At 37.2% G+C, this 18,411-nt stretch overlaps 2 protein-coding genes across 2 annotated transcripts; one reads left to right on the top strand and one right to left on the bottom strand.

Moving 5' to 3' along the window:
- Window positions 1-2,156: 2,156 nt before the first annotated feature.
- On the bottom strand, window positions 2,157-11,776 carry dnajb11 (DnaJ heat shock protein family (Hsp40) member B11). Its single transcript, XM_036575374.1, has 10 exons — window positions 11,598-11,776; window positions 10,984-11,140; window positions 10,292-10,389; window positions 9,714-9,846; window positions 6,902-7,044; window positions 6,703-6,785; window positions 5,929-5,986; window positions 4,494-4,605; window positions 4,229-4,388; window positions 2,157-3,112 (listed from the first exon to the last, which is right to left on the bottom strand). Exons 1-10 carry the CDS (start codon window positions 11,669-11,671, stop codon window positions 3,048-3,050), a joined length of 1,083 nt encoding a protein of 360 aa, XP_036431267.1. The 5' UTR covers window positions 11,672-11,776; the 3' UTR covers window positions 2,157-3,047.
- A 193-nt stretch (window positions 11,777-11,969) lies between these two features.
- On the top strand, window positions 11,970-18,264 carry rabl3 (RAB, member of RAS oncogene family-like 3). Its single transcript, XM_036575662.1, has 8 exons — window positions 11,970-12,092; window positions 12,308-12,399; window positions 12,668-12,797; window positions 14,526-14,640; window positions 16,049-16,199; window positions 16,382-16,453; window positions 17,339-17,377; window positions 17,668-18,264. The coding sequence occupies exons 1-8, from the start codon at window positions 12,041-12,043 to the stop codon at window positions 17,722-17,724; spliced, it is 708 nt and encodes a 235-aa protein (XP_036431555.1). The 5' UTR covers window positions 11,970-12,040; the 3' UTR covers window positions 17,725-18,264.
- The last annotated feature ends 147 nt before the right edge of the window (window positions 18,265-18,411 follow it).

Raw genomic sequence — 18,411 nt, 5'->3', positions numbered from 1 at the left:
TTCTGAATTTCAACCACCTATTTGATATATACAAATCTAAATCAAAACAGTAAAATCAGGACTTAAAATACAAATTAAAATGAACACTTTATACACTGTACAGTGGTCCTTTGGTCATATATTAACTCTCCACTTTTTCTTTTCTGAAGTACCCACTGGATCAATGACAATACTAGTGGTTTAACTGTCTTTTGTCCTATTTTTTTAATAACTTCTTAATGCACTAATATGCCATTATTACACTGTCATTGCAGTTTGCTCTTCTGCTGCCCCCCACTGGAGAATGTAATCCTTTACAGGAGGTTTTACTTTACATTGGCTATGCCTCATTATCTTCTCTTATGGCTTGAAGTCTTCTACACAATTTATTTTGTGTTCCATGTGTTGCATACAGTGTGTGCCAGATCCTGTGAGGCAGAAACAGCTGTTTAACAACATACCAGTCTCTTTTCTCTCTGTTCTGGTAGCCCCTCCCTAGGGAGCAGAGGGTGTATCCTCTTACCTTGCTTGTCCTACTAAGATGGTGCAACTCCTCAGTGTAACACATTTAGCACATCTTAAAGAAAATACCCACGCATCATGTTTTCTCAGAAAACATTTTTAGAATGTAAATACCTCAGTGTCATTCTCTGCTATGGATCTCCGACTATATGAGCACACTCCTGTAGCTTTGTTGTGAAAAGCCATGTATGCACTTGAATTGAAGTGGCTGGGCTTGTGCACCTCTGCTCGATTCAGATGCCCTAGAGTATTCCTAACAATACCTGATGACTTTATACAGCAATAGATTAGCCAAAATACATATTCACACAATTTCCCCTTACCCCAAATATATTCAGTCAGCCAAGATATGTTTGAAGGCTGACAGTTGGTTAACCAGGATCTTATGTATACACTATATGGCCAAAAGTATGTGGACATCCATACCCATTGCTAACAGGTGTATAAAATCAAGCACAAAGCCATGTAATCTCCATAGACAAACATTTGCAGTACAAACGTGTAATGAAGAGCTCAGTGACTTGACCTGAGTCAGTGACTCAGGCACTGTTATAGGATACTTTTGCCACAAGTCAGTTTATGAAATTTCTGCCCTGCTCTGAGTTCCAGATTACCTCCAGAAGCAACAACATGCGCAATGGCAAGCGTCAGCTGGAGTGGTGTACAACACACCGCCACTCGACTCTGAAGCATTAGAAATGTGTTCTCTGAAGTGATAAATCATGCTTCACTATCTGGTAGTCTGACTCTAGGTTTGGTAAATGTCAAGAAAACGTTATTTACCAGAATGCATAGTGATAACAGTAAAGTTAGTTGGAGGATCGATAATGGGCTGATATGTTCAAGTGTCTGGTCATCATGGGCCCTCCCACACTATTGGCCCTAGTGTGAGCACACTACATAGTGTTAGTGGTGACACCACTTGGCTTGTGAAGAGCGCTTCTTTAGGTTTCCCCTAGCATTACAAGACTACTTAACAAGTAATAAAAGCTTATAGGAACCAGTTTAGCACTGTGCAAACTGTATACTTCACCACACACTTGCCTCAAACTGCATCAGATCATCAAGTAATCTCAAAAGGACTTGATATACAATATATGATACATGGATTTCTATGAAAATGGACAAAAGTATATATATATATATATGAGATTAACTAGCAACTTTAAGGCAAATGTAAGATGATTTAGGAATGCAGTATGCATGATGCTAAACTGGACCATTACTTGTTAGCTACAATAGCCACACTTTAGACATGAAACATGTCTAGGTTCAACATCTACATTTGTAAAAAAAAAAAGGAGAAGATTGTGTCAATTTGACATTTTTTGTGGCCAACTGTCATTTTAAAAGTTCGCCAGTAAATGCTACTCCCTCCTCTGTAGTTTTGCTTCAAATGTTAGGTGCCATCGATGTGGCATTCTGGTCTCCTATGTTGCATTTACTGTCTACACAATTTTAAGGCACTTTGCAAGTCTACAAAATAAGTATGCATATAATTAGCCTACATTTGCCATTTTAGGGTTATTAACCCATTGCTGCTTGTCTATGCAGTCAAACTAACTTGAATGACCCTAGTCCCGTTCTTGATAGGTGGACAAACATTGAAAAACATCCAATGGACACATGTAGTAAAATGTTTCATAGAAAGCCAGTTTGAAACACCATTAGAAACTTTTAATTGAGGTCTTCATTTGAAAATCACAAACTCTCATACACTTTCCTCCCATTGGGCACCTGGGCAATTTTAGTGCACTAGTCCCTTTCTCACTGGTGAAGTCATACCGGCTTGATGTAGCAGGTGACTGTTAACAGGAGGAGACGCAGAGATTTGAACATCAGAAGGGTCGTAGAGAGAGGGGCGATGTCCAACATGTTAAAAACCCCCAGCAGTCTGATCCCCACAACTACGAAAATGCCTCTTAAGGAAAAGACGACCAAGAGCAAAAATGAGATAGAAAAGTGAGACGATGAACGGGTTTGACCAAGAAGAGAAAACAAAACAATAGTCAAAGGTGAAACAGTTAGGATAAAAATCTACAAATAAACATACATTCTGAAAATCTAGGAAAAGAGAAATACTCGGCCTTGAAGATGAACAGTACAGAGGCAGGTATTTCTATAGTGTCCTCTGATATGAAGCCTCAGTCTATTTCATTTCCCTCTGTTGTTGCGGTCCAGGCTGACCGACATGGAAAAATCAGTTAAATGTCCACTTAAACTGTAATGCACTAACATTTAAATTGTAATCAGAAAGGCATTGAAAGTGTTATTCAAAAAAGAAAGAAAAATAATTTGGGCATGAAAAAATTGATAATAAAATTGCGTTCAAAAACCACACCTCAAAGAGGAGAAAAAAAAAGGTAAAAAAAAAAATCCCAAATCAAAAAATAAAAATCCATACATACAGTCAACCTATCCTGAGTACAGTCTACAAAAAATAAATAAACCCTTGATGCTTGTTTCTCTGTGCGTGCCAGTGAGCATGTTTGTGTGTGGTCTATGGAACGGGACAGTTTAATCAGTCCTGATTTTGTCGGCTGGTGTCAGTATCCCTGTAGGCCGTTATAAACCTTCTGAGATGGAGTCTGCTTCAACAGCTGCCTTATACCTGCACACAGAAACAGAAGCATTACCTGTATGACTACTGTAACAAAAACAAACTGTGAAAGAAACAGGAGTACAAGTAGAATTGTAGTTGTATGATGTATAATGTAACTACAAACAAATTTAAGCACCGTCATTTGTAACATACAAATTTTCTAACATCTACACTATATGGCCAAATGTATTTGGACCTCCTAATTACTGAGTTCAGGTATTTCAGCCACACCCATTGCTAACAGGTGTATAAAATCAAGCACATAACCATGCAGTCTCCATACACAAACACTGCTAATACAATGGGTCGAACTGAAGAGCTCATTGACTTTAAACAAGGCACTGTCATAGGATGCCACCTTTGCCACAAGTCAGTTCATGAAATTTCTGCCTTTTCAGGATCTGCGCCAGTCAACTGTAAATCCGTTTATTGTGAAATAGAAGCATCCAGGAGCAACAACAGCTCAGCCATGTGCTGAAGTGTGTAGCCCATAAAAATTGCCTATGCTCTGCTGCATCACTCACTACCAAACTGCCAGTTCCAAACTGCCTCTGGAAACATAAGCACAAGAACTCAGCTTCCTGAAATGGGTTTCCATGGCTGAGCACCTGCATACAAGTCTAAGACCACTACTCAGATGCCAAGCCTCAGCTGGAATAGTGTAAAGGATAATGGGGCTGTTTTTTTTCCTTGTGGGAACCTCCTTGGGTTGTTTTTTCAGGGTTTGGGCCCCTTAGTTCCAGTGAAGGGTAATAATGTGATAATGTTAATATTACAGCATACAAAGACATTTTAGACAATTACATGCTTCCAACTTTGTGGCAACACTTTGGTTTCAGTACGACTCCAGTGACCTACACACAGCCCTGACCTCGATCCCAGTGAGTCGATGAACTGGGGTGTGAACTGTGAGTCAGGCCTTCTAATCAAACATCAGTGCCTAACCTCAGAAATGCTCTTTTGACTGAAACACTCTCTAAAGACTTGTGAGAAAAAACCTTTCCAAACTCCTTATTAATGCCCATCGTTTTGGAATGGCATGTGCAGCAAGGTCATTTAGGTGTGATATCCACATGCTCTTGGCCATACAGTGTAAATCAAGAAACTTCCTTGCTTTGCCCATACCATCTTTCTGTTGGTCATCAAGTTGTTCCTTGGGGAAGTCTACATCAAATGTTATTATTAGTGATCCACGGATATTGTTGTTATCAAAGTTGGGAAGTCCTTCTCCTTTCTTCCAGATTCGGGCTCCAGGCTTGGTAATTTTATCCCTAACAATGTGAACCTGCAAAAACAAGAAGCAGCATAATTTATTATTTTTGGCAACTTATATAACACCAGAATACTAGACATAAGTGTGAATAGCCTGAGTGATGATAATGACACTTGCCTTGTGACCATCCAAATGCGTGATGTACATTTCAAAGCCAACCAGAGCCTCTACCAGAGTGATGGTGACATTTGTGTACAGGTCATCACCTCTGCGCTCAAACAGTGGGTGCCTAGAGTACAAAACATACAGAGTAATTAGACTCTAGGACATACATCTCTTCAATCACAGAGTGCTATCTTCACCGGAAATACTGAAAGAATTTTAAGAAAGGGCCTACAAAGCAACAGGTAAAAGCTTAACAACATGATTCCCAAAACAGCCTTGATTTACAGTTGTTCGGAAAGGTTTTACACGCCTTATTTTCTGAGTGAAACGCATCCTCTACAGTGAACCCACTTCTGCACATTTTTATGCCCTGTTACTGTTTCTTTGCTTGATTTAACATATTTGAAAAAAGTAAAACATTAAATTTGGCCTTTGCAAATGTTATGGCACATTTTACATCTTACATGTTTCTTATGTTTATTTGTTTATACATTTTTTAAGCTCAGCAAATAAATAAAAATTGTGCTCTATTGACTATAGATCACTATAGAAAATTTGTTCCCTGCAGAGGACATAATAACTTATTTTCACTTCAAAAATCAACAAAAAATATAATTTGACCAGGACGCCCAAACTTTTGTATAAGACTATATTTGGATTTTTCAGATCAAATAGCTGTTTTTATGAATTCCCCTCTTGATCTTTTATGATCTGTACCATATAAGAGTAGACAATATACTTAAAACATACAGAAAAGTCACTGAAAAAATGCGATTTTAATTATGCAATTATCCCCAGCACCACTACACATATTATAACCACATTATGTAAACATGTTGCAGTGGGTTTATTTACTAGTAATGGGCATTCTGGCTCTTTTCAATAAGTCAGATCATTTGGCTCAGCTCTTCAAAGAAGAGATCTTTCAGCTCAAAAAATTAGCCAAGTTAGCAATATTATCTACCATTTAATTACTCTTATCCTTAATCCACCTTATAAGGAACTAATCAACAAAAAATGCCATATATTTTAAAAAATATATGCTTTTAACTGGACTAATTTCAAGAGGTAGGGGTCACAGGATATTCCAGGGGTGCCTAATCATAGTCCTAAAAATCTACCACTCTGCAGAGTTTAGCTTCAAACCTAATCAAAACCACCTCATTAAGGTAATAAAGGCCTTGAGAGGCATCTGAATATTAGAGCCAGGTATGCTGGATCTGAACTTTTCACAGTGATAGATCTCAGGACCAGGAAAGGGCGCTCAAAGAGCCGACTCATTCACTAATAGCCCATCAGTACTATTTACTTCCAACATTACTCTTTTAAAAAGATAATAATCACACATGGTTACGTGAATTGATACAATTTGAAGTAGTATTATAGTAATTGGGGGTTTAAACTGTAGTATATCATTAAAGCTGATAACCCTCCTATCCCTACTTACTTTAAGACTTTGATGCGGAAGCGAAGATCTCCAGGTTCTCCATCAATGTGTGGTTCACCTGCACAAAAAAAAAAAATAATTAGGATGCATTAAATCTAGGACAACATGCATTTAACCATTCAAAAAAATGTAATAACCCATCTCAACAATATCTTTCTTTCCCTTTACATGGCTTCTTAGTACCTTAAAAGAGTAACAGGACTGAAAGTAACAGGGTTGAGTTGAGCACAGAATTAGCAAAAACACACAATGTGGTTTATTAGAATCCATGCTAATGGAATAAGAACATTAATGACATTAACACTTTAAATAAAATATATATGGTTTAAAATAAATAATATACTTTCAATCTATAATTTGGATAACAAGGTTAAGCTTTCAGAGTAACCTCATTTTAGTCAAAACTAAAATGTACATTTTCATTACCAATAATGGATGACTCGTTAAAAGCTTTGAGCTTGAAATTTAAATCGATGCACAAATTAATGCAAAAATATTACATTATTAAATATCTTAATGGTTATATTCCACGGTAATGTGTAATTATAGTGAGCTGGGATGGGCAAAAAGCAGTTTTCTAAGTGATGTAGATTTTTTTTTATTAATGTTTTATTTATCTGAAACATGCACATCAGTGGTTGTAAAGGACTCTTATTATATCTATCTATGTTTACAATGTCCTTTATCTTTACATACATATACAAAGTATAATATCAGTAGGACACAAATGGCATCCCAATCATGGGAGTATGATAAAATCTTCAGTGTCTGTACCTTCACCAATGAAGGGATACTCCATCTCATCTCTCACTCCCTGCTCAATTTCCACCTCTAGTGTCCTCTCTTCATTCACAAGCCTGCATAAAGTTAGGAATGCCATTTAATCCAGTCTCTTAGCAAATTAAAGATTTACATCAAACTGAAGTCTCACATCAAAAAATCATTAGCTGTGAAAGGTGGAAGTTAGACTTACTTAATGTTTGGGCATTCATCACAGACTACTTCTTGTGTCATCTGGAAGCGGCCCGGTCCCAGCTGTGTAGTTCTCATTTCCTGGCGGCAGTTGCATTTCCTTTTGCCTGGAGCCTCTTTAGCGACAGGCTTGTTTCGCACTACCTACATAGTGAAAGAGGAGCGAATGTGAGAGAAGAAAAGATGTGATAAAGAAGAAACACAGATAAAGTAGAACAGGGCATCCAGTACAAGAGGATACAACATAGCACATTTTAATGGTTTCCCTGCTGTAACACCACTAAAGCCAGGTGTACCCCTTTTATAATCTAAACAGATTTTAAAATTGGAGAGCATCACATGCTTATTGTCAGTCTTTTGCAGAACTTCTGTAATTTTGTTCTGAAGGTGCCCACACAGTCATGCAAAAAGAGGGTATACAACACAGATAGTGTCTTGGCTGTAACAAAGCACTCAAACCCCCAAATCCCATCATTATTATGTGATCCAAACAAAGCTAAACTGGACCATAGCATAAACTGGTGATGAATTTGTGATTGAGAAGCATAGATACCATTCTATTCTACAGCAAGAGCTGGATAAATAATTCATTACAAAATGGCAGCTGAGAAAAGAGAGTGCCTTGACATCTGGGTCCATATATCAAACATTATAAAGCCGTATAATAAAGCCATATATTTGCCTATGTTCAGCAAGCAGCTGTGTGCTGTACATATGTGTACGTATATATCGTGTTCCAAATTTTTTTGCAAATGATATTTTTCTCTGATTTTCCTAAATGTCAATGCAAATGACAGCCAGTATAATTTTAAAGTCATTAACCGTTAGAGTATAAATCAAATTTTATTGAACAAACCTTCTAATGATAACAGCATTTTTTCAAAAATAAAAAAACCCAAAATGCACTGTTCCAAATTATTATGCACAATGGTTTCAACACATTTTATAGGTTGTAAAGAACTGAAAATGGTCATTTGTTGAATTTGCAGCATTAAGAGTTTACATTTACTGAAATCAAAAGCTATTTCAAATCAAAAACATCTTAACAGGCCAAGTTACATGTTAACATAGGACCCCTTCTTTGATATCACATTCACAATTCTTGCATCCATTGAATTTGTGAGTTTTTGGAGAGTTTCTGCTTGAATTTCTTTGCAGGATGTCAGAATAGCCTCCCAGAGCTGCAGTTTTGATGCGAACTGCCTCCCACCCTCATAGATCTTTTGCTTGAGGATACTCCAAGTGGTCAGTCAGAAACTCTATATACTTTGCCGAAGTCATTTTCACACCTTCAGGGACACTAAAGGGGCCTACCAGCTCTCTCCCCATGATTCCGGTCCAAAAAAACTCCGCCACCTCCTTGCTGATGTCACAGCCTTGTTGGTACATGATGGCCATCCACCAACCATCCACCATCCACTACCCCATCCATCTGGACCTTCCAGGGTTGCACGGCACTCATCAGTAAACAAGACTGTTTGAAAATTAGTCTTCATGTATGCCTGGGCCCACTGCAACTGTTTCTGCTTGTGAGCACTGGTTAGGGGTGGCCGAATAGAAGGTTTATGCACAACTCCAAGCCTCTGGAGGCACCAGCAGCTTCAAATACCAGTTTGCTGCTTTGTAATGGCATTTTAGCAGCTGCTCTCTTAATCTGATGAATTTGTCTGGCAGAAACCTTCCACATTATGCCTTTATCTGCACGAACCCGTCTGTGCTCTGAATCAGCCACAAATCTCTTCACAGTACGATGATCACGCTTAAGTTTCCTGAAATATCTAATGTTTTCATACCTTGTCCAAGGCATTGCACTATTTGACGCTTTTCGGCAGCAGAGAGATCCTTTTTCTTTCCCATATTGCTTGAAACCTGTGGCCTGCTTAATAATGTGGAACGTACTTCTTAAGTAGTTTTCCTTTAATTGGGCTCACCTGGCAAACTAATTATCACAGGTGTCTGAGATTGATTTCAGTGATCCAAAGAGCCCTGAGACACAATAGCATCCATGAGTTTAATTGAAAAACAAAAAATTAAATCTTTATGACACTTAAATCCAATTTGCATAATAGTTTGGAACACGGTGTATACATACATATACATACAATATATATATATATATATATATATATATATATATATATATATATATATATATATATATATATATATATATATATATACACACACACACATCGCTGCTGTCGGAAAAAAACTTCTGTCTCAATTTTTTTCGTTTTTCAGTTTTTGAAAAACATGTCTGTTGCTCTTTACACTGTGTGCAGATTTTATGATGAATGCACCAAAAGAAATGGCCCAAAATTACACTGAAAGAAAGTAAAGTAAGTTTTTTCCTTCTCCTGTAAAGTTACCATTTCGGAGATACAAGGTTTTGTTCTGACAGCAGCAAAATATATTATTGTTCAGTTCAAATTTTATTGTTGGGCCTATTCACAACAAGTAGACTTCAAGTAGATTATTTAATTAATCAGCTATTAATCAATTCCTTCATCCAAATACCATTATTTGGTATAATAATTTTCTATCAGAGTGGTCATTTTTCCATTTTTGGAAATATTTATATTATAAAATTTACATGCTATTGGTAAAAGAAATAAAGACATGATTTGAAATCAGCTTTTCTTAACTAGAAGTCCAGATATTGCACACTTTACACGCAAAGCTGACACACTTATGAAATAACAAAACGAAATGTACCACCTTATCAAAGAGAAGAAAAATGTTCCAATAAACACAAACACACACACACACACACGCGCACGCACGCACACACAGCTTGTTCAGCTATTACTTACTTCTACAAAATTTCCAGAATAAACCTCCTCCAGCGTAACTTCAAGGTCCAGTATGATGTCATTTCCTCTCGGAATGTTCCGGTCCTGTTGCTGCCTGTTTCCACCAAACATAAACCCAAAATCACCAAAGAAGCTGCACCAAAGACAAAAAGAAACATTTGGGTGTCAAGACAGAGATATGTAAACACAAGTGTTAAAATTAGGCAGTGATATATTCAACGTTTCTCAAACGGTCCTTAAAGCAATGAAGTATAACGTAACTCTAGACCTATTAGATATCAATTAGATATTAATATTAGACTCTAATTATTACATTAGACACAATGATTGACAATTTAGCAAAGTAAAACCAAGAGTAAAAAAGGAATAATGAATAATTGAATTAAATAATATTATGCATTATCACAGATGTTTCATACAGACATGTATATTTGTCATGGATACTAATCAATGACTACAAATATATAAATAAAATGTAATAAATTTCCCAACCAGGCTTGACAACATTCTTCAAAATTCAAAGAAATTCCAAAAATTTTGCAATCCATGTTTTAATGAAATGATGTTTATATGCTTACCTGGAAAAGATATCACTGTGTGAGCTATGATGGCCTTCCTTCAGTCCTTCCTCTCCGTAAGCATCATACTGTTTCCTTTTCTCCTCATCGGAGAGCACCTGAGTTCAACCAAGAACAGCTTACTTAAGTTATTTCACTCATAAAATCGTTTGAGATTGCTGTTCTTCCTCATCAAAACACGTTTAGTCATTTTAGAACAGTCTAATACGTGTTTATTCCTATATTTACACGTTTGGTGAGGTAATAAACCGTCTAAATGTGATCTGTTTTCTTGCTGTGTTTTAATTTGCATTCATTTACTCAGTACTTTTCAAACAGCTTTACTAACGCCGCTGAAGATCCACGTCGTATTTTCGGGCGTAACGTTACCGGTCAGCTGGCGTTTGAGCCAATCAGAATGAGCCACACATTTCTCTCCACCAATCAAATTCCTCCGTGGTTTCCCCACCAACGAAATCATGACTGTCACAGAAGGCTCGTTGGATGTTTAGTGCAGTGACATAAAAATAGACTTATCTGCCCTGTTTTGGCCGCATAACGTTAAAAAGGTTTTATGTTTAGTAACTGCGGAATGTTCTGAACTTTACAGGCGGTACAATTCAACGATAATGCACACATTAATGCACCAAACCATTTTAAAAGCACACCTGTTATAGCACCTAATGTCAGGGTAGCCTAGCAGGCCAACACACCTCGTATGCTGCTCCGAGGTCTGCAAATTTGTCCTGGGCATTAGGGTCATCTGGGTTTCGGTCAGGATGAAGCTGCAGTGCCAACTTTCTGTAAGCTTTCTTGATGTCTTTAATAGATGCTGATCTGCTAACCCCAAGGATCTTGTAGAAATCTCTCCTGAAGGGATAAAAACATTACAAACTGTGCTCGTGAAACGGTGAAAATCACTACACGATGGGGGACAAAAGTATTTTTGTACATCCTGTTTAACAGGTTATCTGGGGAAGAATGGGATACACAGGATACGACCGTTCAACTATGTAATCCAACCAGCTAACGTTAACATACGCTGCTTTACCACCAAACTCACCGTCAAACTACATTTAGACAGGCCAGCCTACGTTACTCTTAGATAAAGAAAAAAACATTTTGATCATTTTGAGCTGTCGCATGTGTTTACCAGAGAGTGATTAAGAGCTGGGTAATGGTTTAGATCCCCCTCCACTGTAGCTCACATGTAAGGATAGTGGAGCGGCGCAGACCAATCACAGAGGAACATGTGTACCAGCTCAGCGACTCGCTTTATACAGCGGAGTAACACAAAACCGGCGAATAAAATACTACCACCACCTACCCTGCCAGCACTGTCGCAATTAAATACAAGAGCAGACAGCATATACTCGATAGTTTCATCCCTCCCACGGCCATAGGTCTTGCTTTCTTCCAGAAGTGAGGTAAAACACACCGGCTTTCTGTGTGTTGTCTCGCAGTGACCTCTTCCTGTTCGCACTCAGGACACGCCTCCTGTCTTCTTACCGACTGGCTGGAAACGAGATAAAAGTCTCGAAAGGCATCAGAATCAATAGGACTGAAATTAGACACACAAAATAATAATGTATATCTACTATGCACCGTGGATAACTGATCCAAAATAAAATCAAAATAACAACGAAATTGTTGCTATACAGTATGGAATAAATGCTTAAATTCTTCGGTTAACTCAACTTTTATTTTGCTCGAGATTGCTAAGGGGAAGTCCTTTTATTTGCCTGCACAACGTTGCAAGTGATATAGGAAATGACAATGGCATCCCTTGACAGAGTCAAAGTGTTGGTCTTGGGAGATTCTGGTAAGACACGTAAAATAGCTTTAATTCTTCATTATAAGCACATCGTGTTTTATTACATGATCTTCTAGATTGTCGTCGTCCAGTAAGAAACTACTCGGCTAGCTCAAACTAAATGCTAAGAAGCCAACTGTGTTTTGACATGTAATAATAGTCAAGGTGTACTTTGCTGCGGTCTTGATTTCTTGTCTGACTTTATACTGACGGTGTGCTTGCAGGCGTTGGAAAATCATCTTTAGTTCATCTGCTGTGCCAAAACCAAGTGTTAGGAAATCCTTCATGGACAGTGGGCTGTTCTGTGGACGTTAGGGTAAGGTTAATATGTGTTGAATGTGCATCTGTCCAGTTGTAAATACGACTGTCATGTCGAATACACACACACATTCATGCTAACGGTTTTGCTTTTTATAACAAACTTTATTGAGAAACAATTATTTCAGTACATGTTTATCTTCAAACTGAACAAAACAATATACAAAAAACATACAAATACATCAAACTATTGTATACATGTTGTATACATATAAAAAACGAAATAATACAAAATCTCTTACCAGTAATATGCTTGTGCCATGCAGGTTCATGACTATAAAGAGGGCACCCCTGAGGAGAAGACCTATTACATTGAACTGTGGGATGTTGGAGGGTCTGTTGGAAGTGCCAGTAGTGTTAAAAGTACCAGAGCGGTTTTCTACAATTCGGTTAATGGTAAAGTATCAAAATGTTATATTCAGACAATATAACGATGAGTAAAAAAACACAGCAGCATATTCTAGAGGTGGTCCACTTTTACAACTGTCGCACATCACAACACAGTGGAACATACAGAGGTTCTCTTGTGCAGGGAACACACTAACCTTTGTAGAGCAGTGGATCTCCAGTATGGATAGGAATTTGTGCCAAAGAGAAAAACAGTCACTTCAGTGGAAAAACGTGAAATGCAGTGCACACATAACATTACTTTTTCATGGTGACATGCAGAATACATGGCAAAATTAAAAACTTGCCAAAAACATGCCAAAATACAATCCACTAAGTGTGCAAAATGCCCCCTGGTATTCGAGGGGTCCATTGTTGGTTGGTCTGCTGCTAAATCACTCACCATAGTGGTGCTAATGCTAACTTCAAGGGCAGTAAAACGTTTGGTTTAACAACTCTTCTCCTGGAAATGCTCTTTTCTAGGTTGGCAATGCGGTCCACACATTAACTGAGATCAACAATAACAATTTGTTAAAAAGAATGAGTAAATGAGAGTAAAAAAGGTTTAAAAAAGAGTGAGTAACAGTTCACTCTTTCCACTAAACTCATGGAAAATTGGAGAAGTTTTCAGATTTACAAATATGCTATGCCATATTGTGTATCCCAGGCATAGTAACAGCTGCTAGGCTATGAAGAACCCAGAGGGTGATTCAGTTTGCTACAGCGCCACCCTGAGGCAGACCAGTTCTGCATCTTTATTTAGTCAGGAATGCCAAAGACACAAGATCGCTGATTGTGGGTGAAGCAGCTAAACAATAAGCTTTACCCGAATTTGTATTTGAGTGTCTAACAGACAGCATAATGTCATAATATTTTTTTAAGGACCCCCAGAATTTTGTAGGGTCCAAAAGATTAATTAGGAGGTCCTGGACCCCCCAGGACCCTCTGTATTTTGCACCTACACTTTAAAATTTAATTAATGCACAGCTATATTGTTTTCCACCCTACAGTACTTTAAACTGATTTTTCTCATTAAAATGCAACCATAACAGTGAAAACAGTGAAATGCAGTGCACACATTACATGCAGAATATGTGCCAAAATGAAAAGCAAAGCCCCTGTTACATTGTTTTCATGGCACTTGACCTCTTTTTGTACTTTGTCTCATTGAAATGCAACCAAAACAGTGAAATGCAGTGCACATATGAGATTGTATCTAAACTGTACATGCTGAAAACATGGCACAGTGAAGAGTAAAAGATCCATTACATTGATTTAACATTGTTTTAAGTACTGCATAGTATAAAACAATATAGTGAATTCTGACATGAATTCAGCACTTTGTATTTAAAATGCAAATGCTCATGCATTGTTTTTCAGTTAAGGAGTCGCATGATGAGAAAACAATGTAATAGAGGGTTTGTTTTTCATTTTGGCACATATTCTGCAATGCAATATGCAAATCAGCACTCTAAAATGATCTACAAGTCACGTTTTTATTGTGAGCTGTGGACATCCTGACCAGTCACATGTATGATTGGAGATGAACATTTCGTCACTGTTTTGGTGAGTCAAGACATTCACATTTAGTCTTTGTTACGTTAGGGGTTCACCACAATTGCAATACATAGCTAATATCTCATGTAGCCACTAAATTTGAATGGTGTGTGTATTACAAAATAACCTGGTCCTCCAATAATAGTTTATTTTTTTGTTCTTCAATTGTGTTTTTTACAGGCATTATTCTAGTCCATGATCTGACCAACAAGAAGTCCTCCCAGAATCTGTATCGCTGGTCAATGGAGGCATTAAATAAAGACTCCTCTCCTACAGGGGTCATCGTGTCCAATGGGTAAGGCAGCCTCAGTCAATGTTAAGTGGAAAAGAAAGATATAATTAATTTACTGTAGCCCTGCTCTAACAATTATGATTAAGCAGTTGACTAATCTTATGGGCTTTTCAGTAGGGAGTGACTTGTTGTCTAAGAATGGTAAGTATGATTATATGATTTGCTCAGTGTCTGGGTCTGTAAAGTATGATAGAATAGAATAGAATAGAATAGAGGTGGTTGTCCAGCTAATCTAAGATGCTATAACAAGGCACACATCCTTCATCAGCTCTTATAGGAGCTGATGTGGAATAATACATATTATTTGGGTTGTGGACTATTCTCAGCACAGCAGTGACACTGATGTGTTTTTTACCCACTAACTACATTTACTGGCAACTTTGTGGTTAGACCTTGTGCCAAATTTATTGGTCTACTTTGTAGGTGTGGAGTTAGACAACTATATCTTTACTTTTTCTGTACACTTTGGGTTCATTCTTGAGCTCTTCATCAGTGGTCAGTTTCTGATCACAGGACCACTGTTGGCTGGATGTTTTGGTTGGACTATTCACAAATCAGCAATGACAGTGATGTGTTTAAAACTTTAGCAAGACTTCTGTGCCTGATACAGTCATATAGAATTGCTCAGATGTACATCATAGTCAGATGTACATCATAGTCAGATGTTTAGGGACTGTTTGTGATGTGTTTGAGGGGATCTATCCAAGGCATGAATGACTTATCGCTTTTATATTGAAACCACAATTTAAAAGAGTACAAATTTCAAATCGCAAGAGGAACTTTAATTCTATCTTAACAAGTTTTTAGTGGGGATGTTTAACCGAATAAGGCAAAGCTTGTAAACTGGCGGTCTAGCACACTTCAGCATTCAAGTTTTAAAAAATCGATATGCTGGTACTTAATTTATAAAAAATAATCACATTTAAATTACAAATCAGAATACTGATCAGCAAAAACGCAGTCAGATCTATTCCTCAAATTGTTCAGCCCTAATCTATCCAGCACAATTTGATGATTTTTCTGGCAGTTAACTGTTAAATCAGGTGCATTTAAATAGGAAAATTACCAAACTGTTCTAAACCGTTTACAATCCCTGCTTTAGGGGGGTTGCAATGAGAGGCAGCCATCAAGGCTAGAAAAGGAGCTAATAATACTAATACTAATAATACTAAAACAGTACTATATATCACTGTCAGTGGTGGTCATGTAGTGGGCGGAGTTGAGGGAGGGCTGATAAATTGTGCAGCAACATAGAAGGTACAGTCAGTAATTGTATACAGACAAAGTGCTTGAATGTGGTAGGTGGACCTGATAAAATGCCTAATGAGTGTAGGTACCAGGTAAGTGTACCTAATAAACTGGCAACTTGATGTATATGATACATGAAATGTCTGCTTTTCTGTGGAGACAGGGATTATGACAGAGAGCAGTTTGCAGAGAACCCCATCCCTCTTCTGCTTATTGGCACCAAATATGACCAGATACCTGAAAACAAACGTAATGACGTCCTGACCCGCACAGCCTTCCTGTCAGAAGACTTCAATGCAGAGGAGATCAACCTGGTTGGTGTTTCACACATTTTTGTATCATAAGAGAGGAACAGAAACAGCAAAGATTCACATTTCATAAGAACTCATTTGATGGGCTAGTTTTTTGTACAAAGTGAAATTAATTGCTTTTCTTATCCTTTCTTTTTCATGATTATTTATTGTGTTGTTTTTTCTTACCTGTGACTTATATTTAGGACTGCACAAACCCACGTTATTTTGCTGCTGGATCATCTAATGCTGTGAAACTGAGCAGATTTTTTGACAAAGTAAGATACATACTAAAACTATAACACTGTCACTGGCAGTTCTGTAGGTCACACATGCTGTTTCAAAAAGTGCTATGTGAAAGTTAGGTAGCAAATATTCTCTCTTTAATCTTGTAGAATTCTATAATTCAAAGGTTGAGATATAAACAAAGACATTCAAAGTGGTTTGATGTGAAATGGTGATTATAGGAACAGTGGGTTATGATGTCTACAATGCAAATTAAAGGTGGGTGATAGGGCAAAATGTCATATCACCCATGTTTCCTTCAGGAGGTTTTTTACAGTACACAATATGTCATGATATTTACTTAATTTTATTTAGACAAAATAAGCCTGTATTTTTAAAATACTATCAAAAACGATGAATTCAATTATTTGTATTCAACATGTTGATTTGTATTCAACACCAGTATCATTTGTATTCAACTTACTATGCCCCACTGAATCCACTGAATGAAACTGGACTAACCATGTTCTCTTTTTAATCAAACATGCAGTTGGGAAATGGTTTTAAGTACTGACAATCTCCATGATATGGTCAGAAAAGCACATTGTGACATATTGTGATTTATCACAGCAATAAATATTGCCATTTTGCCCAGTAAAGCTAGTAAATCTGCTCATGTCCTCTGATTTTTTTTTTTTATAATATACTTCAGGAAAAAATATATGAAAAGTACAAATATGTTATCTTTAGGGACTGTTTTTCCTTACAACACCCTGCATGTACCCCTGAACGGCCAAAACCTTCTTACAACTATCACAGATCAGTGTGTCAGTCATCAGGTGGCATATTCATATCCACCTCACGTTATAGCATGTAACATATAAAACAGAAGTGAATGTTTTTGGTGATTGTTTAATGTCATTCTAACACTTTCATAGGTTATAGAGAAGAGGTACTTCACCAGAGACCCCAGTCAGGTGAGAGTACGTCCTGATTATGGTTCAGTGTGTGGTACTGAAACATGACCTGCACAACCTGCGGTCACAAATGCATCATTTTTAAAAAATGAAAATTGTGGTTTCCACATCATGGCCTGTTGGCTTTTTGACCTGTAAATAATCTGTCGGATTATTTATCCAGATTATATCTGTACTAATCTATCAGAATGATTTTGCTCAACTATTATCAGTTGTTTTGATCTAGTTTTCTTGTGATGTATTGTTGTCTAATGTGTTTTTTTTTTTCCATCTTTGTTGTTTTGTTGTAGATGACGGGCTTTACAGACAGGAAGCGCTTCAACTTCAAGAGCCTTCACTATGACTGAACATGAGCAAATACCACAGAGGCTTGTGGCTTTAGTTCTGTTTGTCTAATGAACTTACCACCCCATCTCAGTTTCAGACATGCCTCTCACTACTGCAGGTTTGTCTGTGAATGTTTACCAGTACCATCACTTAATACACCACTAATAGAAAAGTTATGTACCATACATTTAAAGTAAGTTCATGAAAGACTCCATATATCTTTTTTGGCACCTGATATCTCCCCAAACTGCTAAGAAGGGGCCTGTATTGCCTACATTTGTGTTATGTAATGTATAAACAGTCAAATTTGACTTTTCCCATTCTCAGTTAAGAAAGGTTTAACATACTTGTTTCACATCTTCCTCAGAATCAGGATCACAGTTGTTTGCTGAACAGATGAAAATGAGTTATCTTTCTTTTTTATTGTTAATCATTGTAATTTATGCCATTTCATAAATTTGCAGTTTGCTATATTAACAAACTCAGAAGACTGTATTCATGTATACGTTGGTGTTGGCAAGCAACGTCAACAGATGAATAAAGACAGATTTATGATGAAATAGCTCTGCATTGAACATTTTTAAATACTGGCTTCTTTAGACATTTTGAGAATATTTTTTAAAATGGAAGTCTATTTGGATGGAAACTTTAATTTTTTTAAGTGAAATTGTAGGATTTGATTACCTTGTAGAGTATAAAATGCACTT

Source organism: Colossoma macropomum, unplaced genomic scaffold, assembly GCF_904425465.1.
Source record: "Colossoma macropomum unplaced genomic scaffold, Colossoma_macropomum, whole genome shotgun sequence".
In the NCBI taxonomy this organism is placed as follows: domain Eukaryota; kingdom Metazoa; phylum Chordata; class Actinopteri; order Characiformes; family Serrasalmidae; genus Colossoma; species Colossoma macropomum.
Note: the sequence above shows the minus strand (reverse complement) of the source record. Positions and strands in the feature narration are given on the sequence as shown.